This window comes from Canis lupus, chromosome 12 (genome assembly GCF_048164855.1).
Source record: "Canis lupus baileyi chromosome 12, mCanLup2.hap1, whole genome shotgun sequence".
In the NCBI taxonomy this organism is placed as follows: Eukaryota; Metazoa; Chordata; class Mammalia; order Carnivora; family Canidae; genus Canis; species Canis lupus.
The window spans coordinates 10,000,751-10,026,302 of record NC_132849.1 but is presented as its reverse complement, the minus strand read 5'-3'; the positions used below and the strand labels follow the sequence as shown (position 1 = coordinate 10,026,302).

The window sequence follows — 25,552 nt, the reverse complement described above, 5'->3', positions numbered from 1 at the left end:
GGCGGGGCGGGGCGGGCGGCGGCGGGGGCGTGGCCAGGCCGTATAAGAACGGAGGGGGCGGCGGCGGGACCGCTCTCTCGGTGCCGCTGCCTGGGGGCTGCAGTGACCGCGCCGAGGACCTGCCTCTGTCGTCGCCTCTTCCGCCGCCCAGGTGAGTCCCCAGCCCCCTGCCCTACAGGTGCGAGGATGCGGCGGCCCCGGAGCGCCGCGCGCGCTGCCTTCGGGGCGGGGGGGGTCGGTCCCGCCGAGCGGAGCTCCGGGCTTCCCAGAGCCGGGGGGGGCGGGGGGTCGGGGGGAGGCACGGACAGGTGCTCCCTGCCCCTCCAGCCCCCGCGACGGCACCCGGCGCGCACGCTCATCCCCCGCCCCGCGAGGACCAGGCGTGACGCCCGGGGAGGGAGCTGCAACTTTCCAGAGACTTCGGCCGGGGCTTGGCAAACTTGGGCGAGTTCCTGCTCCGCGCGTCCCGCGGGCTGCGTTCTGGCCGGCGCGGGCGGGGAGGCCGAAGAGGCCGAAGAGCTTGCGCCCCCCGCGCCCCCGCGCCCCCGCGCCCCCGCGCCCCCCGCGCCCCCCGCGCCCAGGCCGAGCGCGAGTTCGAATGCGGCGGTTTCGGGAGGCGCAGTTGGAGACGGAGCAGGCCGGGGAGGGCGGGGGCGCCGGCGCTTCCCCGGCTGGGCGCCAAGCCCGGGGTTTCCAGGTCAGGGCAGAGGCTCTCACTTTCCGTGGACTCGCGCTGGACGGTGCCCCCGCGAGCAGCCCCGGGGCCCGAGCGAGGGACGTCCGCGCGCCGCAGGTCCCGGGACTGTGCGGGATGCGGCGACCGCGTCCTGCCGGGCCCCTCCCCCGTTAGGGAGGACACTTGCCCGCCGTGGGAAGAGCGCAGACGAGCAGCAGCCTGGGCTAGCGGGGCCGCGGGGGCCGCCCCAGGTCGCAGAGGTGGGAGGGGGGTCGGAGGAGGGCGAGGGCCTGAAGCTGACCGGTACAGCTTGGTAGCTGGACGGCTAAACGCCAAGGCGGATGGGGACGGGGGCGTGGGGACACCAGACTGCGCTCCCTCAAAGTCAGGGAGGACTGGCGGGGAGAAGGCTGGCGAGCTTCCCTGGGGAACTCGAGCTCACCCCGGTTCATCGCGACTGGACCTCGCGGGGGGCATCAGCTCGGTCCCCTTCCCTCCTTCTACCCTGGAGGGAGGCTTCTGCAAGGCTGCATCCTTGTCTGGGGTGGCAACCTGCTGCTACCTCTTCAACTTTTTCTTTTTGATGGACGAGTAACATGCAAGCAATGGAGGGCTTTAAGTGCCGTTCTTACAGTCAGCGCTTCTAAAGACTGTGGTAATCATTTGTATGGTGACAGTATTCAGGATATTTGGTAGGTGGGTCAGGAACCTGAACCTCCCCAGGAAATAAAGATTATTAAATTCTTCTAAAGTAGATTCCTGGCTTGGCCCAGCTGCCCTTCATGGGGAAGGGGGTTGATGAGAGTGGCCATTGTTGGCTACACTAACCTTTCCACGGGAGTAACTTGGCAAGGAAGCCCACAAGGAAGCAAGCCAGGCAGCCTGGGGCTGCCCAGGGGTGGTGTGTGTGGTGGGGGTGGAGGGTGGGGAGAAGGGGGTGGGGTGGGGTAGGAGCACTTACCAAGAATTGTGCTGTGTCTTGAGGGAGTGAGACCCACCACACATGAGACCCCGCCAGCCATGGGTGGACGGGGTGGGGTGGGGAACTAGAGAGTGCTGACTTTTCTCTTCGCTTTCAGGGAGGCAGTCTGAGCTGGACCAGCAGGGGTTCTGTCCTTTGACATTCTTGTTTGTGAAGATGGAAAACTTAATATCTCTGGAGTCAAGCTTTTACTTGAGATAACTGAAACCTTGTGTCTTAAGGTATACCCATATCTTTAGAGTACATTTAGTCTCAATAAGGAGTTTTTAGAAAGAAGGTTTTGGTGTATTGTATATTTTTGTTCAGGTGGCTGTGGGGAGAGTCCCATTATATAATGTGAAAGTTAAGCACACACACACTTTTTTCCCCCTCAGCTAGGAGGCATCTAAATTGCTACTCAAAATAAAGCTCTGTGATTTCATGACCGTGTCTGTCCCTAGAGCTCACAACAACACCCATTGGGTTGAGTTTCCTCCACCATATACCTCCCTTATATCCAGAGATTAAGCTGGGGTTCCTCTGCAGGAAAGGACGTGGATCTTGCCTATTTGCTAGGATGAGTGTGATTTAGTTGAGCACCAGTGGTTCTCCCTCCTTGGTTCCCTTGGCTGTTCCATGAGTACAAGTAGCTCACTGAGACCCCATCCTGAGTTACAGAACCCTCTCACCTCTGCATTTCCCAATATGCCCCACATAGCCTATACCCCCCAGTGTTCAAGGCCAGGGCAAATTGTGCACATCTTGCACTACCCATCAAAGAACAGAGAAGTCCCCGTACTTCTGAAAATCCAAGGACCTGCCTAGCAATAAAGATAACATAGAGGAGACTGTAGTGTCCTTGTTCTCCCGGGGCCAAGAATGGGACACATTTGATACAAAGTTAGCAAACGACATGTTGTTGTTTTTTTTTTTTTAACCGCTCAAATAAGTCATACCTTGTCTTCATCTTTCATCTCTGATATATTGTGTGCCTGGGGCCAGTCACAAAGAATGACGAGCCAGAAGCTCTGACTGGATGTGGTAAACTTTTTTTGTATGTGTGTTACCAAGAGACATTGTGGAAACCCAAGACTAGTTTCATGAGTTAAGTTTAAACTTGTGTTGTTATGTTTGGGTTTCTTGGTCCCCTGCCAGATCTCTGGGCTCTGTGTGTGTGTGTGCGCGCGCGCGCACACACGCACACACACGCACACTAAGGGAATAAAGGGAAGTAATGTAGAACCTGAGGTGTTACTTGAGATAAAACATTACTCTGGTTAGATAAGGTCCATTGCTTTTTTTGTGATGTCACTGGAGTACACAGGTAATATAGAAAAATGTGTTGTGTCATCTTGGTGTTTTGACTATGGCCTATCAAATTGGCATAAGCTATATTATGATGAAGCAGCCACCTCTGTGTCTAAAGAAATGTTCATGTGTTTAAAAAAAGCCAGTTGGGTACAGCCATAGTGTTGATCTTCTGTGATGCTTCCCAGACTTTTGGTCTCAAGCCTTTTTGTCCATCTACTGTGTGCATTTTAAGGAAGCTCGTATTTGGAATTTAGATGGTGTAGACGAAGCATCTTTGCATAGCCCAGCTATGTAAGAAGCAGCCTTATGAATTGTTGAGAATCAATAGATTTTGTACAGCTGGTCCCTCTAGCCTGTCTTAGAACTGTTTGCAGAACTTCTTGGAACAACAGGAAAAAAAAAAAAAAAAAACCGAATATGAGGAAATAATTGCTGATGTTAAGTAACTCCGTCCAGGGTATTTTTCAGTCTCAGAGCCTTTTGGAGGCTTGGTCACTAAACTGCATAAAATGTTTATTTCTTGGATAACTGTGATTGAGTCAGTAAGTAGTTAAATGCTTCCCAGGCAGTGGCTAGTGCCAGGTGCCGAGGAGGCCAAGGCAGTGGTATGTAAAAAGGCCTGTGGAAGTGCTCAGGATGCAGGAGGAGCTGGGACAGCCTCAGAATGTACGGGCACTCGGATTTTGCTCGTTTGTCTTAGCCACTGGCATGTGAGCCCCAGGAAAGCAGGGATCTGTGCTCACTGCTGAATCCCCAGCGTCTGGAGCAGAGCCTGGGCCACGGAAGGTGCTCCTGTTGATTGGATATAGTGCATTCAGCTGCCATTCCTCTCAGCGAGGGAAATATACTTGCGGTGGATTCATTCTGGTGGGCTAAGGTGCTGGAAGCTTTTTGGGTTGGAAGCTTCCAGCCTAAAATGCCGAGTGGTTTCCAGGCCTTTCCCTAAATGGTGGCCTCCTTTTAGTAGGTTCAGAGCCGAGGGGGCAGTGCCTACTAATTGGCCCGCAGCTGAAGCTCCTTCAGCTGAGCTCCAGACCTGCTGTCCTCCAGCACTTCCCACCCTGTCCTTCCTGCCCATCCACCCCGACGCCAGCCTCACGTGGCTCACTCAGCCTTTTTCTCTCTAGTTCACTCGGCTGCTAGTTCTGCTGATCTTTTATCTTTTTAACTTTTTTGTTTCCCACTGCCATCACTGACCTGGTTCAGGGCCCTGCAGACAGCAACTCCAGAGAGCAGTAGCGGGGTTCTCCTCCTGCCTCTGGCCAGTTCCATGTCCCATGCCCCTCAAACACCACCTGAAGAACTCCCAGGAACTGCCCATCCTTCCGGAAGCCCAGCTGCTTTTCAGGACCTGTGTACCTTTCTGACCTTCTGTTTATTCTCCATTTCCCGTGGATGAAGTCTTCTTAACTCTGGTACCTTGCCTCGTAGAACTCAGACTTAAATATTTTAACAAATCCATGCTATTCCTTCCTTACCAAACTGTATTTTGACCTAGCTTTAGGCCCTTCTGAGAGGCTCCTAAGGTTACCCCATCTGAGGGTCCCGTATCTCATCACTTGCCTCTTCAATACCTTACAGTTCTGCTATGTACCTTGTTTTCTGTTTCTACTTTCAAATCTTCAACTGAATGAACACAAAAAGTCCCATACCTGTCTCCATATGCACTCTCTGTGGACCCATTTTGAGAAGAAAATTCTCCACGAGTCTTGAACTGTTTCCACTCCCTTGTGTTGCCATATGCTTCTCTCCCCTGGCTTAGCCCTCACGAGGATGGGAGAAAGGGTCATCCTCCATCTCCTCTGGCTGTCTATGCCCTACCCTCAAACACACCCGGTTCATCCCTGACTTGCACTTGTGGCTGAGGAGGTGGGCATGGCAGCTGACTGGTCCCGCATGGTCTTGGCCAGTTGTGGCATTGACATGGAATAAGCGTCAGGTTGCTGCAAGAGGAGAGATGAAGTGGTCAGTATGTGAGCATGTGTTACTTATCCAGGGCCTCGGCACAGGCTTGCTCAGCTGGGAGCTAGCACTGTCGCTGTCTCCAGCAACCAGGCCTCCTTGTGGTCTCCATACTTCCCTCCTTCCTGCCTCTGAGGCCACCTTGGGTTGGGAGGATGTGCCTCTACCTCTTTAGGCTTCAATTTCTCCATTGTAATAGACCACTGCTGTCCAGTAGAAACAGGAGAGCCACAGTCATGTTTCTAGTAGTCCTCACATCAAAAAGTAAGTATAAACAGGTGAAACTAATTTTAATAATTGTATTTAACCCATTATAGCAAATGTTAGCATCGCTGTATATCATCAATATATCATCAATATATATATAAAAATATTGAGATATCCGCCCCCCTCCCCATACTGAGTTCTTGACATCCAGGGTGTATTTTACATTCAGAGCACATCTCAATGTGAACGTGCCCCATATTGAGTGCTCAGGGGCCACATGAGGCTTGTGGATACAGTATTGAGCAGCACTGGTCCAGTCTAGCTGCCCCATGTCTCCCTCTCCAGTTCTGATTCTTCATTAGTGGGATGTAGGAGTTACCAGCAGCGGGTTGTGAAAGAAGAGTGTGAGCCAGGGGGTGAGCGCTGCAAGGGCAGAGGCCTTCGTCTCTTGCTTACTGACGGGTTGTAAGCGCCTGAAACAGTGATGGGAACATAGTAGGCACTCAGATGCTGGAGAAAACGAAAGGAAACTCGGTCATCGTGGCCAACTTACTGATAAGCATTCACCCTATGAGTCACACCTGACACTAAATCATAGGATATTTGATTCCTAGTCTGGTGCTCATTCTTTCGTTTTTCTGTAGTCTTAGAGAATAATCACAAGGTAATAGAATTTCAAAGAATTGCAGAGGACATGATGATGTCCCACTAGCAGGGGACCAGGGCTCTGACAGTTTATCAACAATTAAAACATATCAACAACTGCAATTTGAAAATGCAAGAGGAAATAGCTTTCAAGTAATAGGCGTCCATGAGCTGCCAAATGACAGCCACACATGACTTGGTAAATGCTAATTTCATGGTAATCATCCTAGTGGGCCGTATCTGTGGCCTGCACAGCTCCACACATGTAGAAATACCAAACACAGGGTGATTTGGCTGTGCCGGCACAGTGGGTACAGAAATAGGTACCACCACCTGTTCTTCTTCACTTTAATGCCTCCCGCCACACCCACCCAGCAGTGCCCATCCATCCAAATTGCCATTCTTCCCAGCATTTATAATGTCAAAGGGACCGTTGAGTGACATGTTCAGACCTGGAGGTTAGGTACCTGCTACAAGGATGGGTCCATGCAAACCTGAAGCCTGGATGGAATTGTGCCTAATTAGCATCCTCACAGAAATGGAGGCCAGCTCACATTTAGTCATATGTGAACGGGGTGTGTGTCTGTGTCTAACGTATGATAAGTGCTGCACTTGAACTTGGCCCTTTCCTGATAAGGCCCAAGGATGGTGCTAGTGATGGGACAGCAAACTGAGGCCCTCCCCCTGGACAGCTGACAACTGCCCAAAGTTCTAAGCTGGAGAGTTAGGTAGTATGCAACACTTGATAGACCCTGGGGGCCATCAGCTCTTAGAGCCTCTGGACTGTATGGAAAGTTGGCCATCCTTATGGTAAACAGCCTCCTAGGAATCCTACTATTTTTCTCTAGCTAGTCTGTCTTGAAAGTGGTGGGGCCGGCTCTAGCAATCTCTTTAAATGAGTCAGACCAGTAAGATCTCTGATTTAGAAAGACACATTTCATAGGAGGAAGTGGGGCTCCAAGTTGCAACAGAGATTATTTCAAGTGGTGGATGTAGCACTTAATATTGCTGACACCCCGGAAAAATCAAGACTTCCCTGCTTAGCTTCCATCTACAGATGTCGGTGTCCTGACCTTGTTGATGTTTACGTTTGCAATGAGTTCAGGGTATTCCTTAAAACATATGAAGTTCTGCGGCGTCCCTGTTATAATATGGGCATGTGTTTTGATTCCGTCTCGTGCTGCTTTGCAGCCACAACGTAAGCTCTTCCAGCCTTATCTCTGCAGCCACACTTGCTTAAGCATCCTATTTTGAAAGATGTGTAAGTGCTTTCTGTTTGGAGTCCTCTTAGGGTGGGTGTCTGTGGACAGAGCCCAATCTCTGATAACCATGAAGACCATCTGGGGACTTTGATGGGAAGTGAGGACTTGGAGGGCCCCTGAAACTCAAAGCTCGGTGGGAAGCCAGCTAGCACTGGGTTCTGGTGGCCTGTTCTTGCTTCAGTCCAGGACATTCCCCCCTTCCTTCAGCGCAGGCAGTGCCCCGGATGCCGTGGGAATCACACCAGGCTCTGGGGCTGTCGCACACATTGGTGTTGAGCAGCTAGGATGGTACTGATAACCCTGAGAAAATAGACTGAGACCTCTGGCCCAATGTGGGAACGGTGAGTGTGAGAATGGTCCAGCTGCGGCATCTGTTGTGTCCCTGACTTAGAAGTGTCTTCCCTGGACACAGTTCTGTGGCACAGGGCAGTTGTTTCTTTGAACTGAGGCAGCGTGTTTGCAGGTGTCTTAGGAAAAGCTAACACAGGATACATTTTACTGTCCTTTTAAGAAGCAAGACATTGTTTTGTCTGGTGCTGTTGCTTTGGGCTGTGTCCTAATGTAAACCCTTATTCCACGTACATTGACATGAGACATAGAGGTGCCTCTCAGTTCCCTGTGACATTTTCACATGTCTGGGGGCAGAGGAGTCTCCAGAATGTGGCCTCCTCCCTGGGTGCTGGTGCCCGGATCCTGGTGAGAGGCTAGCCACTGGCAGACAGAAGCTTCCTCAGGCTGCCCCCTGGTCCTCGATGACTCCTGGCTTTCACCAGCCATTTGAGGACTAAGGGAGGATTTCTTACTTTGAGCTCAGTCTTTCTCCTTTGTGCCCACTGATCTGCTGCTGCTCAAGTCCATGGACATTCAGAAAGCCTGGCTTGTTTCCCTAGAGCAGAGGAATTTCAAGGGCCAGACTCTGTGCAGTTGGGAAAAGCAGCAGGTGTGCATTCGGCAGTCTGTTCCAGGCTGTTCTGTGTTCAGCTCTGTCCCAGCCCTCCTTCCCAAGCTCGCCCGAGGGGTTCCCGTCACTTCTTGTGACCTTACCTACTTTCTGTCCTCAGCTGCGGTTGGGTTATCAGTTTCTGGGATCTGGAAAGTGGCCCTCTTGTCTGCAGAGTGTCCTGTTCCGTTGCTTTATGGGCAGATCAACACTGCCGATCTTCCAGCCAACAGAGCGCATCCCCTCGGCTGCCCCTGCTGTCCCTGTGCTCTCTGGGAACCACTGGTTTGCAGCCTGGCCCGTATCCCGGAGCTCCCTCAGAGTGAGCAGCCTAGGCCTTCACTTCAGCCGCTGCTCCTTTAAAACAAACAGTAGCATAATGATTAGTATTTCTGTACGTAATTACCTTCAATTCTGTTGGATCCAGCTGTGGTAATCTTGAGGGAGAGGGTCTCTGTACTGACGGCTGTGAGGTACTCGAGCTCTGAATGCTCCTGCCTCGCCTCTAGTGCCTGCCATCTGGCCTGCCTCACTCAAGGGCCTTCGCTCATCTAGCCAACTTCCTTCCCACCTTCCTATGAAAAGCCTTCATACCCTTTACCGCTTTCCTTCTTCTTCTTGCCATCTACTTTCTACAACTACCTGAGCAACTGGCTCATCTTCAAAGCCCTACCCCCACCCCAACACATGCACCCAGACTTTCCACCTCTGAGGAAGCCCCTTGATCCCATTTGTGTCACTTCCTGGCAGGACCTCCTTGGACAGTTAATACTTTGTGCAACCTCTTTGTTCCCCAGTCCCCTTAACTGTAAAGTGGGGACAGTAGTAGTGCTGGTGTGCAAAGCAGATGGGTTGATCAGATAGTTTGGTGGCTCATGTTAGGGCACCTGGCTAGACATCTGGTCACATTTGGTGTCCCCTGGAGGAAGGAGTAAGTGGTTTCTGAGTGGGTAGCATGGGTAAGATGTTTACATTATGAAACAGCTGCTGTGCATCCCCATTGAGAAATACGGATTTCCCACACGTGGGCCATGAATTGCCTTCTCTGGTGCTCCTCTGAGAGGCACCTCTCAACCACCTTGGCATCCTCGAAGATGGACACTGACTTGTGTCCTTTGCTCAGCTGGAATCTGCTCTAAAGCAGGCAGTGAAGGGTGATTGATTCAAGCTTTGTTGTTTTCATGTCTATGGTAGATGGAAAGTGTCACAGTCACAGGGGTAACCTCATTTTTTGGATAGGACCAACACAATCTCTGTTTTAGAAGATCATTATATTTTTCACAAGAACTGGTCACCCCACGGCACCTATGGGGTTGTGGCAGGAGCCTGTGCCCTCTCTCCACCTCCCACCTTGCCAGTGGCAGAGTGAGTGTAGTGTGGGAGCTGTTGTCCGTTCCGAGGGTTCGAATGCTCTCTGGAGTTGAGGACCTGGGGTCAATTCACTTCATCTTTTCTGATCCTTATTCTTTTGTGCAAAAGCAACCATTGTAGCTCCCTCAGAGTGCTTGTGAGGATTAAATGGGAATTGATGTGACGTGGCTTATGCTAAGTACCCTGTCTTCTGCACACACATCTGTACCTTCATTTTACAGGAGGATAAAAAAAAAAAAAAAGGCCCAGAGTTGTGGCTTTTCTTCCCTTGGGTCACTGGAAGAACTGGTGCGATAGAATAGTAGGGTGTGTATTGCCACCCTCTTTCACTTCTGCTTCAACGAGTAGTTTCTTTTTCCTGAAAGTGCCCTCTGCGGTATACTGGCGGGTGGGTAGGTGGTGTGCCAATTTTGTGTGGAAGATGCCTGCCTCCAGTGCATGGGTTCCCTCTCAGCCTGGAGCTGGGGACAGTGTCTTTGTTCTGCATACTCACCCCCTGGGTAGTAACAACCAGGCCTGGTCCACTGCCCATGGCTGGCTCTCTTACTTCAAACTGGAAAGTGTTACGGGGAAGGTCCAGGCTCTGGAGGTGACATCTAGTAACAGAAAAGGAAATGTTGTCATCGAAGGAATGTTGAAATGTGTTTGAGTTTCTTTTGTATTCTTAAACCCCAGCAAGGTCAGAGGAAGAGGGTGTTGCCCAGTTGTCTCTGGAGGGGATGGAGGGCTGCCATAGCTGAGAACCTCGTTCACACCTCAGCCTTTCCATAAAACCTTTGGGGCGGTAGCTTCCAGAGCTTTCATGTGAAATATCACAGAGCAAGGCGTACATATGCACTGTCTTTAACTTCACAGGTAGAAATTTCTGCATGGACTGAGAACCCTTTGGGCAGTGACTATGTCTAATGCCTCGCACAAATAGGAATCAGTGTTGATTTGACCCACGTCAAGACCCAGAAGCATTACATGGGCTCTTTGTGCTTTTCTCCAGCTTATCTGTCTTCCTGTCTTGCTTGCCCACCTTGAGCCCCCTCACTTTCCTAGCCTCTGTCACTCTTGTTTCTGGGATCTAGCTAAGCTAGGAAACAGGACTAGAAATAGTTTTCTCTCTCTTCCTCTCTTTCTCTTTCTGTTTCTTAAAATTTTCTTTTCACCTAGGGCTTAATCATAGGTTTTCAGATCAGCCTGCCTTTGGGGGCCTCTGTCCCAGGCCAAGGGAAGCAAAGGTAAGTGAGACATGAACTTTTACTTAGGGATCTTGGTTTATTCTTTGGGCTCTGTCGGGTTTTACCTCTCACTTTTTGCTGCTATTCCTGCAAACCTATCTTTTTTCAATGTGCGCATTCTACTCTTCTGCTAGCCAGATGATGGAAGAAAACATTTCAGGGGCACCTGAGGTTGTTGGTCATCATGAGTCCACTTTTTAGGAGATTGAGTACTTTGACTGAGTAGGTGCTTGGTCATCCTCACTTGTAAAGAGGTGCCTGAATTTCCAAGTCAGTGAGAAATTCTGGTTTCCCACCTTGCCCAATTTCTCCTGTGCAAAATACAAGGAATCTGCTTCTCAGATAGTAAAAGGAAAATCAGACACTTCAGTTTGAATTTACCAGGCTTCAAATCAGTTTTGTTTTCTAGTCATCATTTTGTTAATTCTGCTACCTAGAGTTTGTCTTTAACCTGGGCCTTTCATGCGAGCGTGTGTTCCACATGATTCTTTCATGTACAGACTATATCAATGTCGATTTCAAGAGGTTAATTAAAACTCAAACTGTTACACTAAGCTCTGGTGTGTTATCTAAGCCCTCAGGCCCTATGACTGGGATATATTCTAGTAATGCCAGTGTCTGTTGGAGTCACTAAAAAAAATATACTTTTGGTATTTGAAATTGTTTGGATGGGTGAAAGAAAACAAAGAATTCCTTTGTAATAGTCCTCAGTAACTTATTTTGGGCTCTTTTAATGAACTAAGCACCAAATATGAACCCAGCCTAAATGTGAGCCTTCAATAGCTTGAGCTCTTCTGTGTCTAAGTCATAGTAAACTGGAAGAATTAAGAACTACACCATGGATTTGTCATTTGTCACATTCCACAACATGCTTTTATATGAACTTTTTTCTAAGTGAATCACATTGTTCATATGTATGTCAGAAAAAGTTGGCACGGATGATGCCAAACACAGATATCTTAGGTGCTGGTAAAGTGTTGACTGCATTTATGACGGTTCTTGTGACTGTAACCAAGAATCAACATAACGGCATCATGAGGGTCATTGTAATATGTCTGACATGAGAAATAGCAATTGTTACAAAACTACCAAAAATTACTTTTGGATAACAAACATAGAAAGGGACTAGATGAGATGATGTATCTGTTATTTTGAAAGTCTGGAGGATTTTTGACAAATGGTGGACATCTTCTATTAAACAGTAGAGAAGTAGAAACTTGACTAAAAGACGTTCTTGGGAACAAATGGCCCCTACTCCCTGCCTACCCCCCCAGAGATCAACTTTTAAGGCTCGGAGAGGAAACTTCTATGTGTATTTGATTTGGGGATGCAGGGATAGTGGGGAGTGCTAGGAAAGGCATTGAAAGAATTAAATAAGGTAGCAGATGAGTCAGAAGGCTCCTGGGGGGTGGGGAGAAGATTTTCGGAAATGGCTCACAAGATTTGAACTGTTTTCAATTAATATATGCATAGGTTCTAAATTCCAAAAAGGATAAAATAAATTTCCCACCTGCCAATCTAGAGGCGGTATTTGGTAGAGGCTGAAGTCCTCGTGCTGCCTTCCAGAGAGCTGTATAATTGTTCAAGCGTGGGCTTGTGCTTTTACCCATACAGTGTTGGTTTTCTATGAATAAATAAATCTTGACTAGCATCTCACATTCGTACAGATCTGCCAGCGTTCTTTTGGACAACTGCATGCAATCGTAGCCTGTTATGTACATGTATTAAGTCCTCTCACCTTTTACTGATGATTCTGTAGCTTCACAAATAGCTCTCCAGTGAATATCCTCATGCATACTTGTTAAGTATACCCACAGGATAAAATCGAAAAGTAGGTTTCCTGGAAGTAGAATTGATATATAAAGGGTACAATCCACTTAAAATGGAGAGTCCCACACTGTTCTTCAGAAAGAACCCATGGGCAGTGTGCCAGCGGGTTTCTGCCTCTTGATCTCTGCCAACCTGACAGGTAAGAATGATATAGTAAAATTTGAATATGCCCATCCCTTAAGGTAAGGCTGAGTATGTTTTGCATCTGAGCTGCTGTTCATGTATTTTTGCCCCTTCTTCTCTTGGAACGCTAGTCTTTCTGCTCTCTAGGAGCTCATTCTTCATTAATAAAATAAGTACTTTGCCTCATGTTGCAAATATTTTCCTAGTGTTGTCTTGTGACTTTTTTGTGGTGTTTTTAACCATGTTGATATTTTTATGTATCAAGTTTTCTACTTTTAGGTTTTATGTGATATGGGAAGGACTGCCTAAACTACACATGTGTAATAAACTCTGTGTTTCCCACGGACTCTGAGGGGTTTGTCTTCTTTTGCTTAAATCTTTAATCCATCCATCTAGATCTTAGTTTGGCACAAGACAAGGCACCACCTTCTTTACTGTTTAAATGTAGATAACTATCCACATATCTGAACTTTTCCTCTCTGTACTATTTTGAAATGCCTCCTTTATTATATATGAAATCCCCTTATGTATTAGATGTTATTTCTAGATTTAAAAAATTCTGTTCCACTAATCAGTCTCTTTGTACCAATACCATGCTGTTTCAATTATTGTGGCTTCATAGTATCTCTTATGGGGCTAATATGTACGTCATTCTGTTTTTCTCATAACTTTTCTGGCCATTCCTGCCTCTCGTCCCATATGAACTTTACCCGTTTTCAATCTAAAACAGATCTTAACTTTGAAGCTACTACAAGTTGAGAGATTTAAAAATATATGGAAGTTCTCGTGCATATGTCATCCCCTTCTCTCCCCGCTCCCTTCCTGGAGAGGGAATGTAGCTTCCATCAGATTCTCACTGGTGTTAGATATTCGTCCTCTAAGAACTACTTTTCTAAAGGTGGGGGTAGCCCTGACTTTATTTTTTCATTTTTTTTTAAGATTTTATTTATTTATTCATGATAGTCGCACGGAGAGAGAGAGAGAGGCAGAGACACAGGCAGAGGGAGAAGCAAGCTCCATGCAGGGAGCCCAACATGGGATTCGATCCCGGGTCTCCAGGATCGCGCCCTGGGCCAAAGGCAGGCGCCAAACCGCTGCGCCACCCAGGGATCCCTAGCCCTGACTTTAATTTTAGAAACTACCCCCTCCACAAATCCTTTAAAGACAAAACAAAACAACAATGCACGAGTCAAAAGTCATTCCTATAGCTATATTTCTCTGCAACATTATTGAAGTGGTTCTTAGAGATACTTTTAAAATTAATTGTTCTTTATCTTCCAAGAATTAATTCAATGCTACTCCTCTGTCATTGTAACTTCTCATACCTGTATCATAAACATGAGACTTGGACACAGTAGCAGGTGACACACAGGTAGAGAAAGTTGTGTTTTTATAGGTAGATCAACATCTCTGATGGAAATCTGTGTCACCAAGTGACAGATAGTTTAGCAGTTTCTCACAACAAAGCGAGAGCCATGCTTTTTACAGTGATTTGGATTTAATTGTGCAGTGTCCTGGGTAATAGGCATAGTGTACCGTATGCTGATCGTAAAAGGGCCACAAAGAACCAAATGTACATAGAACACAGTAAAAAGATGTCCCAAGCCTGACTTGAAGCCAAATGCTAGCCACAATAAACATTAAATATTTCGTCACAAATTTTGCTTGTTATCCTTAATCTAGGAGTGCTTTGGTAGAATGATCTAGAGAGCCTAGAGCGTTTTAACACTGTCCAAACAGGTTTGAAGGGAAACTTACCTGCCCTGTGGCAAGTGTTCTTCCGTAGCAGGCATAGGAGGGCTTATCCCCAGATTGGTCTTCCTAGAGCCACTTGGACCACACGACCACCCTTCCTGTTGCCGGCCAAGCAATTCAACCACTTAGTCTACCTAGTAAAGGGAGCCTGTGCTTTAACTTGAGAGGTGTGTGATGGCCAACTGGACAACTTGCTGGGTCTTGGCTGCATGTTGCCTTCTCTAAGTCGCAGCCCGGAGCTCATTGCCTTTCTGTCCGCTTACATCCTTCCCCGTAAGTGAAGTCTTCTGTGGCCTTCTTGTTCACCCCAAACAGTCTTGGGGCACTCCTTTCTTCTACCTTTAAATTCTATTTTTTCTACCACACACTGCCTACTATTGCTGTGTTGTGTTCTCATCCACCTTCCTAATGGCCAGCTCCTGGAAAGCTTGCCTTGATGTGTCCTGGGATGCCCCCAACCCCGAGTGACAGCCATCCCATTGCTCCGAGCCATTATGTGAGGCAAGGATCCCTGGCACCAGGGCAAGGCCTAAAGCTCAAGTTGGAACCTCAGGGCGGTGATGGCAGATGTGCGTTGAAAATCAGCAGTCCCCAAACAATGAGACTGTTAAGGTTGTGGGGACGGGTTTTGTGTGTGCCTCACAAGTCAGTAAGGTGGAGGGCATGGGAAGACTCTGTGCTTACACTGAATTGTGAGGATAGCACCTTGACATTTTGTTTCTGCTCTTACGTCTTTCTAGCTAATGTTTGACCCACCTGGATCCCCAAGCACCTTGACTTTCAAATAGAGCAGTATTTGTTTTTACATATTAGGATTTCCAGGGATCTGTTGTATTTTATTTTCTGAAACATGTCACTTGGTTGAAAATTACTTTGGTAACTATGGTTCTAGCAAGTGAAGCGTGAGATGGCATGTTTTTTCCTCTGAGTTCTGAGCGCTAAGTTTTAGGTAGCCTCAAGGTTCTAGATTTCAAAATACAGTCAAAAGATCCCACTGCCCTGAAGACGTGGGAAATGTCCTGCTAAGGGCCCCCTCTTGCTGGCAGAGCCGTTCCACCATAGCGCTGAGCCAGGCCTTTGCCTGCCAGGAATCTTGTCATTCAGACCACTCCTTGGTGTCCCACTCTGGAGGACAGAGGTGCTTGGGACAGGGCAGACCAGTCCAATGAATGAAAAGGATGTGGGATTCTTGCCAACAAGGTAGCCACGTACCTGGTTCTAGAAGGACTCCTCTGACCTCCTGCCCTCTGTGTGATGGCGGCCCAGAGTTGAATCTTCATCTCTTCATGGAGTGAGGGAAATTTTTCCCCCAGGGGGTCTTGTGTTCAGGGTGTGTGTGCGGGGGGTGGGGGTGGGGAGGGCTTGTATCTTAGGTATCACCCAGCTTAAGATGCAGGTAGGTGTGCAAAGGCAGCAGAAGTAATTCTATAGGGATCCCTGGGTGGTGCAGTGGTTTAGCACCTGCCTTTGGCCCAGGGCGCGATCCTAGAGACCCGGGATTGAATCCCACATCGGGCTCCTGGTGCATGGAGCCTGCTTCTCCCTCTGCCTGTGTCTCTGCCTCTCTCTCTCTCTCTCTGTGACTATCATAAATAAAAATTAAAAAAAAATAAAAAAAAAAAGAAGTAATTCTATAAAAAATGAGGACAATTAGCTAAACCCATAGTACGGCCCTCTATTGAGATTGTTTAGGTTGCTTTGTTTGATGAGTTTGTCTGCCTCCCTTCACAAAATCACCCTCTTGCAGACAAAACAAGCAAAGAAACCAGCCCCAGGTAAAATTAGGAGGCAGAAGGGGTAGGTTTGCGTATAGGCTGTCCTCCCTGGGTGCAGGCCCGACTCACATCCTGTAGCCCTCGTGGCAGCACCCAGCCCCCACCCGTTACCGCGGTCGGCTGGTCATGCAGGAAAGCCTTCAGAGGTCAGTCGGCTTCTGCTCCGAGTCCCTCGAGCTGCACGGCCGTGTACAAGTGAATCCTAATTCTGTTTCTCACCCCCTCACTTTCAGTTTCCCCACAAGAACACCGCCCCCCAAGATGGCAGAGGAGGGCAGCACCACCAGGGACTGCGTGTCCTTCAGCGTCCTCAACTGGGATCAGGTCAGCCGGCTGCACGAGGTCCTGACCGAGGTCGTACCCATCCATGGACGAGGCAACTTTCCAACCTTGGAGCTAACCCTGAAGGACATCGTGCAGACCGTGCGCGGCCGGCTGGAGGAGGCAGGCATCAAGGTGCAGGACGTGCGGCTGAACGGCTCTGCGGCTGGCCACGTCCTGGTCAAAGACAACGGCCTGGGGTGCAAAGACCTGGACCTCATCTTCCACGTGGCTCTTCCCACGGAGGCGGAGTTCCAGCTGGTCAGAGATGTGGTGCTGTGCTCCCTTCTGAACTTCCTGCCTGAGGGTGTGAACAAGCTCAAAATCAGCCCCGTCACCCTGAAGGAGGCGTATGTGCAGAAACTGGTGAAGGTGTGCACGGACACGGACCGCTGGAGCCTGATCTCGCTGTCCAACAAGAACGGGAGGAACGTGGAGCTGAAGTTCGTCGACTCCATCCGGCGCCAGTTCGAGTTTAGCGTGGACTCCTTTCAGATCATCCTGGATTCCTTGCTCTTTTTCTACGACTGCTCCAGCAGCCCCATCTCCGAGCACGTCCACCCCACGGTGATCGGGGAGAGCGTGTATGGGGACTTCGAGGAGGCCTTCGACCACCTGCAGAACAGACTGATCGCCACCAAGAACCCCGAAGAGATCCGGGGCGGGGGGCTGCTCAAGTACAGCAACCTCCTCGTGCGGGACTTCCGGCCCACAGACCAGGAAGAGATCAAGACCCTAGAGCGTTACATGTGCTCCAGGTTTTTCATCGACTTCCCAGACATCCTCGAGCAGCAGCGGAAGCTGGAGACCTACCTTCAAAACCACTTTGCCGAGGAGGAGAGGAGCAAGTATGATTACCTCATGATCCTCCGCAGGGTGGTGAACGAGAGCACCGTGTGCCTCATGGGCCACGAGCGGAGGCAGACTCTGAACCTCATCTCCCTGCTGGCCTTGCGCGTGCTGGCAGAGCAGAACATCATCCCCAACGCCACCAACGTCACCTGTTACTACCAGCCGGCTCCCTACGTCAGCGACGGCAACTTCAACAACTACTACGTTGCCCATCCTCCAGTTACCTACAGCCAGCCATACCCTACCTGGCTGCCCTGTAACTAACCTTGAGACCTGAGGGTTTCCACAGTAGGAACCCCTCACTAGGGCAAGGGCTCTCAGGTAGGGGAGCCTCCTTCTAGATGTAGGTGTTTGGCTTTTAAAGGGGAACTCAGCTCTGACTCTGCTTTTTTTTTTTTTTTTTTTTTTCTTTGTGCACCCATTGGAATGGGTCTCCAGCATATCATGAGCCAACCCTGAAGGGGCCCAACATTCCAGTGCCACTTTGGAAAACACTATAGGAAGTAGGACCCATCCACATCTTTCCAGGAAAGACACTAACCTGCCATGTCCCAAGCGTCCGCATGGGGAGATTGGAGCTCTGTGCGCCAATGGAACCTCGGAGAATGCTTGGGCAGTGTCTCTTCTCACTCCAGCCTAGAGTAGGCTCTGTTGGCCCTCACTTGGGATTCTCAGCTGTTCTATGAAAGTTGTGGCTGTCGTCTTATTTTCTTGTGCCAGTTCTAGCCAGGCAGAAAATGGTGGACATGAGAGTGGTCTCGTGACTTCATTTTTGTTGAAGGGACTGAATTGCTTATGTGGGCAGAGCTAAGGATTTCTTTCACGAATAAACCAAAGCCGGTAGCTGGAGAATTGAGATCTGGTTGACAGTGGTTTATGGTTTAGATGCTGTGCTCTCACGAGCAACCGTGAGATATTGTTGAGGAAAAAAAAAAAAATGACCTTTGCTTGAAATGTAACTTGAAAACAAAATAAAATGTGGAACATAATGTTAAAGCAGAATTGTGGTGGTGGCGGTGGGGTGGGGGAGGGGGGCTGATTGTAAATAGGAAACGTGAATGTTCAATTTTTTTTCCCCTTTAAGGAATTCTTATTGAATGACACTTTTTTTTTTTTTTCTCTCCCTCAGCAGCTCATCACTTTAGTTTTGCTCTTCCTAAGACTAAGGGTCGTGCTGAGTCTAAAGGCCTTGTAGGAACTGACGTGTGAGGGTCTTCCCATGTTTTAATTGGAAACCCATTTTGGTCACATTCCAAGTATGACCAGCTGTTTTTCTGGAGTACCTTGGCTGATTATTTTTTGTTTGTTTTTGTTCTTTCTTCAAAAAGTGATTTCCTTCTCTGGGCTTTTTTTGGGCAGCAAATGAATTCAGGATTTTCAATAGAAGTGAATGACCTGTGAGCTGACCTGCTGTTGTGGGCAGAGTTCTCTGACTTAAGATTGCTTTAGAATCGAACCTGCTGTCCCTGTGCAGAGGCTTAGCACTCAGGAGGGCTCCATGTGAACTGGAGCAGCCAGGGCACCTTGCAATGATTAATTCTGTTCTGTTTGGGGAAGAGTGGAGTAAATGAAGAATGGTCCTCCTCATTCTGGTAGATTTGACCATACTTGTTTATGTTCTGCACTTTAGAAGGATAACAGTGTTAATCTCCAGTCTAAAGCAAGCTCGGTAAATGGGAGAGAGTTCTAGGCCACTGCTTTCCCAGTAGATTTAGATAAGGGATTTTGTGTCTTGAAACTTTTGTGGGATCTCTTAGAAAGCATCATTCCTAGGGTATAGAGGACAAAGGGATTTTAGCTTCTTCTAAAAAGTGATTCCATCAAATCCACGCTTCTGATTTTTCCTTTCTCCTGTGGCCCTAAAAATCCCAAACCCTGGGTGATTGCTTTCTTTCCTCCTTGCTTTAAGTGATGAGGATACCTTAATGCAGAAATGCTTAGCAGGTAATGTGTGGTTTACCTTTTTCTAAAGATGGTATTTTCAGGGTTTGTTTCTTTTAATTTTTTTTTTTTTTTTTTGGAATGTGATGTCTCGGTCCTCTTAAACAGCAGGTTGGGCATGACTGAACCCCAAGGCTTAGCTGGTATCCGATGTTGTGCTACACTAGGTGAATAGAAGCCATTTCTGTGTGTAAGTGAGCAGCTGCAGTTTCCCTGTGAGCCATAGTTCCGTCTAAATGCATTGGCTTTGAGTCCAGGCCCGTCCTACACTGAGCTCCTCAGCAGCTCCCCCCAACCCCAGCATGCTTCAGGGTTAGAAGAGGTGGGAAATGAAGAGTGAATCCCAACTTTAACAACTACGTTTTCATCCATGACATTAAAAGGCCGCCATGTGTCTAATGGCAACATCTTTGCACAAAAATGACAGATCTGTTTAACCAAAGCCTTGAGATGTGATGAAGCCACCAACATAAGCACTTGCTAACAGAAGTCAGTCAGTATTGCTTCTACTAGAAGGCTGGAGGATCAGGGTGATGAGGTGCCAGATGAAGATAGAATCAGAACCGCATCAAGTAATTAAATTTCCACTTCGCCCTTGGAGTTCTTTCTGCTTATATATATATATATGTATTTTTTTTTCTAACTGGTACTAGTCTTCCTCTGAAGACAAAGAGAAGCACAAAAGTCACTAGAAATTACCAGTCTCCTCCCCCAACCCCCAAGTTCTTTACCACCATTGCACGATGACCATCTTGGTGCAATCTGTTCACCTGAAGTTCTTTGCTCTGCCATTTTAGAGTCTGAAGGTAGACACATGTTCTAGAACCATCAGGGTAAAAGGCTGCACTGAACAAAGCTGCACTTTTAAAACCTCACCCTGGTCCAGTGGTGTCTCCGCCTCCTCTACAAGGCCTTTGCCGGCCTCAGAACAGGCCAGGTAACCTTGAATTTCAGGTGTTTGGAAATTCCAGCTGAAACCTGCCTTTCATGCTGCTCACACAAGCATCAGGTACTCTGAACTGGTACCAAGACCAGTGATTCCTCTTTTTTTACGTGTGTTGAGTAACATGAAATTTGGCAGTGGCCAAGGGCACTAAAGTTCAAGTACGAATTCTAATATAAATTCTAATACAAATTGTAAGCAGGCTCATTTGCTTCAGGACTCTGAAGTTCTCTGATGCTTTCTGCAAGTATGCAGCTTGTTTTCCTGGCCTGCTTCTTGGAATCCGTGTGAGCAGCAGTGCGATTAAAACAGTACCGTTTCCCCTTGCGTGGGCAGAAAGGCACAGCCTAAACTCCTGGCCTTGAGCTTGTATCACCCTTAAATTTTATTTTGGCAGTAAGACACGATTCCTCACTCAACTTCAGCTCTGAAACTAAACTCTTTATCAACTCACACCTTCAAATCAGGGTTCCTGCTAACTGTGAGCTGTGGTATGGTCCACACCTGGGAGCACCTGGCCACTAGGGAGAGTCAGGGAGGAAGGATGCTGGGGCCCTGCTTTGTTCTAACAGTTGTGGTTTGGTAGTCAGGTTCCCCCCACCACCACACACACCCCAGTTTGATGAGTCCCCTGGGGACTGGAGTCACTGTGAGCTCTGTGTAAACCCATGTTTTGTGGTGACATAATAATAATCAAATCGCTAATGCCCTGAAACTGCTTTTCATTCCACCTCCCTGCGAGCACTAGCTCCTTACCTTCATGGTAGGTTAGGATCTTAACCAGCACTGCTTTGTTAACTTTGAGAAATGGTGCCACTCAAGAGCAACTTCCTAACTTTAGGGATACCTCTTTTCTAGTTAACTTTGTGATACTGGTGCCTTATTTTAGGATGCACCTCGATTCTGAGCTCAAATGTACTGATAGTTTTCCATCTGTGGGCAGAGGACCTTGTAGCTCACTGGGGACCATTATTTCCTGGGTATCAGACTGGGACTTTATGTGAGGGAGGACCCTCCTGCTGGATTCTGTAAGGTGAACAACTCCTGTTTGCTGGGGTTGGATTCAGATCCTTAATCTGGCAGAGACCAGAATGTCACAGCTGATTTTGGAACATGTTCCAGTTCAGCCAGTTACATGCAGAGGACCAAGGGAGGTAATGTAGGGAGGATGTGTTTTAAAAGACCTGGCAACTTTTCAGGATTACTTGTGGAGACTCCCCAAGGTGAGGATCAGGAAAGAAAATGTGTTTTTTTTTTTTTGTTTTGTTTTGTTTTGTTTTTGGTGAGTTCTAAATCTTGTTTACCTATCACTTTTTCGAAAATAGTTTAAGTGTAAGCTAAAGGAAATGCTTGGAGGTTTGCTTGGACTGGTGAGAGTTGGTACAAATTGTCATGTGTGTTTGTATAGGAAGGTGAGAAGACAATCCGCTAAAGAGGAAGTCATTAAGTAATATGGATATATGGGCGTTTTAAAACTCAAGCCATCTGGCCTCCCCCCTGCCACCCAAAGGATTAAAAAAAAATTTTTAAAAAAGAGCTGCTTTAGGAAAATTTATCCAGTAATTTCCAAATTAATATAGATGAAAAGCAAGATGCTCATTAGACTGAATTGGAAACTTTTTGTTATTCTTCAAAGCATAGCCTTCGAAATTCTAATTTCTTAGTGATGCCTAAGATATTTGAGGTTTCCTCTTTGGTGCGATGGCCACTGACCTTCTTACGTGATGAAGGTGAAATCACTTGTCAATGCAAACTGTATTAGAAGTTGATGAAATAAAGCTTTGAGTTTGAGAAATAAAGATATATTTAAAAAAAAACCCAAAACCTTGTCTGTTATGGTCATTTATTCATGTCTCCTCCAGAGCGAACCTACTTCAGCTTTCAGGGAACATGTTGCATGGCGGTGGGGGGTGAGGGTCAATTATTAACATTCTCAGCCTTGGATACTTCTCTGAGAGCTGGTGCTTTCTCTGGGGGGAAGAGGTGTGTGCTTACCCTTAGCCATAATTCCCTTCATATTTGGGGTCTTCTCCAAGGTACCTGATCAGTTTAAACTGAGCTGCATTATTAGCTTCATTATTAGCCCCTGGGCTAATGCCTACATCAGATGGTATAGTCCTGGGATCTGCCTTCACCGGCATCCTGTTTGACTTGATGTTAAAGCCTGGGCTCTCTCGAGCTTGACCTTGGTTCCAAACCCATTTTCCCCAGTGGAACCTCACCTATACCATATACAACTCTGTACAACTGCTACCGTGGTTTCTTCGTGTTTTAAAGGAAGTAGAGAAGTGGCTCTGGACCTAGAAACCACTCAGGGAGGTTGGAGTGACTTTTTCTCTCCTTCCACCATCACAAGAATTAGGATTGAGATGTTTCCAAGTTCGGTTTGCCTCAGAGCCCACTGCTGGATCATTCTCTTCTCATCTACACTGCGTGTTCCTCTGAAACATCCCTTGGCCTCTACCTTTTCGGTGCTGCCTTTAGCTCTTGCCCGGGCCACTTCCTGAGTCTTGTCACTTGTCTCCTCTCCATTTTTCTTGATTCACCCAAGGGCTTTTTTTTTTTTTTTCCTAAAGATTTTATTTATTTGAGAGATGGCACAAGCAGCAGGGACGGGCAGAGGGAAAGGCAGACTCCCCGATGAGCAGAGAACCCGACGCAGGACTCAATCCCAGAACCCCAGGACCATGCCCTGAGCCCGAAGGCAGACGCTTAACCCATGGAGCCCACCCCCAGGGCCCCCCACTTCCCACCAAGGGCTCTTTCTAAAACAGGTGTGCCTGTGCTCCTCCCATACATTTTAGCCTGCTGAAGACCCTATTGTTTAAGGGCACATGTCAGAGTTAGAGACGTGGGGAGCCCCGCAGGGCCAGCCCCAGCCTACCTGGGCGGTCCTTCCCAGCCTCTGCTCCTCCCATGCAACCCAGCACGCAGTGGGCCTGTCACAGCGCCGCGGAACTGGCCCACCTCGCGCTTCCCCTGCCCACTGCGTCTGTGCACAAGCTGACTAGGTTGCGTCACTCCACGGGGCTGGTGGACACCTGTAGGTTTCATTTCCCCCGACTGCCTCCCACACAACTGGCGGAGATCTGCTGCCTCAGATGTTGAACCTGGTGTTTTCATCCCCAGAGGACTTGGCCCTGGGCCACTAGCAGCGATGAGGCTGGGTTCTGGATATTTACCTGGATGTGTTGTAATGCCTCCTTCTAGTGCCAGAAAACACAGGAGCCCGGGCATCATCCGGACTAATATTGACACGCAGAGCAGCTTGTGTGGGAAGCGGTGGTGCTCCATTCCCTGCAATAAGCAGTCATGTCCCTGCCCCTGTCACATTATTGATCCCAAGCTCTTGACCTCCTGAACGAGGTTGATACTTAGCCCCAATCTTCACACTCCGCTGAGCCCTTCCTGACTCCCTGTCCCCCACCAACACCCCCACGGATCTACCCATCTGGCATCTCATTAGAACTTTCCCTGTGTGGCCTCCAAGTGTTAATTACTCCGCGCTGGAGTGGTGTTTCCGTTGCCACCACGTACACGCAAGATCCCGGGAGTATGGTTTTCTGATGAGTGGGGAATCTTCTTCCCTTTCACCGTCCTCGTAGTGACTTACCTAGCTGTAATTTGGGTTCAATATCTGTTAGAAGGTGCTGAAAGCATTAATGGGACTCGAGAGTGTTTACCAAACACCCTCTGGGAGAACCCGAGGCCAAAGCTGCAGTGTGACACACCCTCTACGACCTTACCTTGGCGTGCAACTTCATTCTTTGGAAGTTCTTTCTGTGTATCTTAAGGCAAATAGAATCGAAAGGCAAGGCAGGGGTGGAGTCCTGTCTGGGGCATGGTAAGGGGCTAGGTGGCACCATGGAGACTGTTTGGTCCAGCACCTGCCCCTGCCCAAAAGCCAGGGGGGATTTGGTGAGTTGGACACACTCCTGTCCCAAACAACACCACAGAGCTAGGCCCAAGGTGAGTTTCTTGTCTCCAGGCCCCATGCCTTCTTCTGTGCCACAGGCTGTGTCCCTGTTCTGGGGGTAAATGCTATCTAGAAGCATGTGCTGGCCTAGCAGATGAACCACAGGTCTCCTGGCTGCTTGACTGACATCCCTCTCTTGAGCAGATTTCTGTGAGTGCTGCCAAAGAGGCTGGGGCCCTTCAGGAGGCTTGGGTCCATGCCTAGGTAGGTGATTCCTTGCCTATGTCAAGGCCATCTGGCCCACTTGTTCCAGCCACCGTCGCACCACGGGTCTGTCCCCTCTGGGGCTTTTTCATCCAAGCGAGTCACCACTCAGGCTGCTTTTTACCGTAGGACATTTCTCAAACATGGTCCCAGAGACGGCAGGAAAAGCAGAGGCACTTGCTCCCCAGGGAGGGAGGAGTCTGGGGCTGGGGTGTTTGTGAGGGAGAGAGACGGTGACAGCCCAGCAGCCGCTTTGCTCTGACTCTCCCAAACCATTTAAATCCATTCAGTATGGGTGACGTGTGAGCCTCTACTCTGGGAGTCCGTTGGAACCTAAAATCATGAGAAAACTGAGTGACACTCACTCACATTCGGCGTTAGGGTTTACCAAGTACATGTTACAAAAATGTTAGCTCGTGGACCTCAGGAACCTGGGAGTGGGGATCAGTGCTCCCATTGACGGACAAGGAGCTGCCCAAGGTTACCTGTCCTGTGCTTGACGACCTGACTCCATGGCCCCCTTCTTCCCACTGCTGTAAGCCTTGAAGGCAGTCTGCAAAGTGCAAATCACTGTGCAGATGTTAATTGTTATACCAGTCCCCTCTCAAGGGCCAAAGAGGTGTTGAGTTCCCTGGTGAGAGATCCGCTTCCACTTACACAGGAAAGGAATCCTTTGGACAGACCAGTGGCTTTTCTCAGACAACCCTCCCTTTGTGGATCAGGTTGGCGGGGGGACCTACTGCAGGCCCGCTAACATGTTCAGGGGCGATCACGGAGCGCCAGGTCCTGTGCTCACAGATGGGACGATGAAGTTTACAGGGGAAACTAAAATGTCACCTACTCTGCAGAGCCAGGGCCGGGCCGTGGGGTGTCTGCCTTCCAGGCTCAAGCCTTTAGCCCCTGTAAGATATGCCGTTCTGCTTCCAACGTGTATTTTTCAGGACAGCATCTTGGAAGAGGCACATGAGAACAAGCATCCCACCTTCCAACAGGAGGCTTTGAAGGGAAGCAGGTACATCTCCCAGGTCCAAGCAGGTACATCTCCAAGGTCCACGGTCAGTTGGAGCAAAAGGACTGATGAGTTAAAAACAAAAGTCAAGCCAACTGACAAAGCTAAAATAGGGTGCCTGTCTTGGATAGTAGCTGGCATGAAATTTTAAATTAGAATAGAAATGAAAACGTTTCTTTTCTCCTCAGGCAAGGAGTTAGGGGTATTAGAGGGGTGTTTAACTCCCTGCAAGCTAGAGGGCGGGGCAGGGAGCTCAGGAGGG

General features: G+C 48.6%; 1 protein-coding gene across 3 annotated transcripts; it reads left to right on the top strand.

Annotated features, from left to right (window-relative positions):
- The first annotated feature begins 1 nt into the window (after position 1).
- Positions 2–21,925, top strand: TENT5C (terminal nucleotidyltransferase 5C). Of its 3 annotated transcripts, none has more exons than XM_072769605.1 (3): positions 12–151; positions 1,756–1,879; positions 16,278–21,925. In XM_072769605.1, the coding sequence occupies exon 3, from the start codon at positions 16,306–16,308 to the stop codon at positions 17,479–17,481; it is 1,176 nt and encodes a 391-aa protein (XP_072625706.1). In that variant the 5' UTR covers positions 12–151; positions 1,756–1,879; positions 16,278–16,305; the 3' UTR covers positions 17,482–21,925. The 3 variants fall into 3 exon arrangements, with proteins under 3 accessions (XP_072625709.1, XP_072625706.1, XP_072625707.1); XM_072769606.1 differs by lacking the exon at positions 12–151 and adding an exon at positions 580–697; XM_072769608.1 differs by lacking the exon at positions 1,756–1,879 and having other exon boundaries at positions 2–151.
- Positions 21,926–25,552: the final 3,627 nt, after the last annotated feature.

Excerpts from the sequence above, each read along its gene's own strand:
- TENT5C (XM_072769608.1), top strand. The coding sequence starts at position 16,306 with ATGGCAGAGGAGGGCAGCACCACCAGGGACTGCGTGTCCTTCAGCGTC.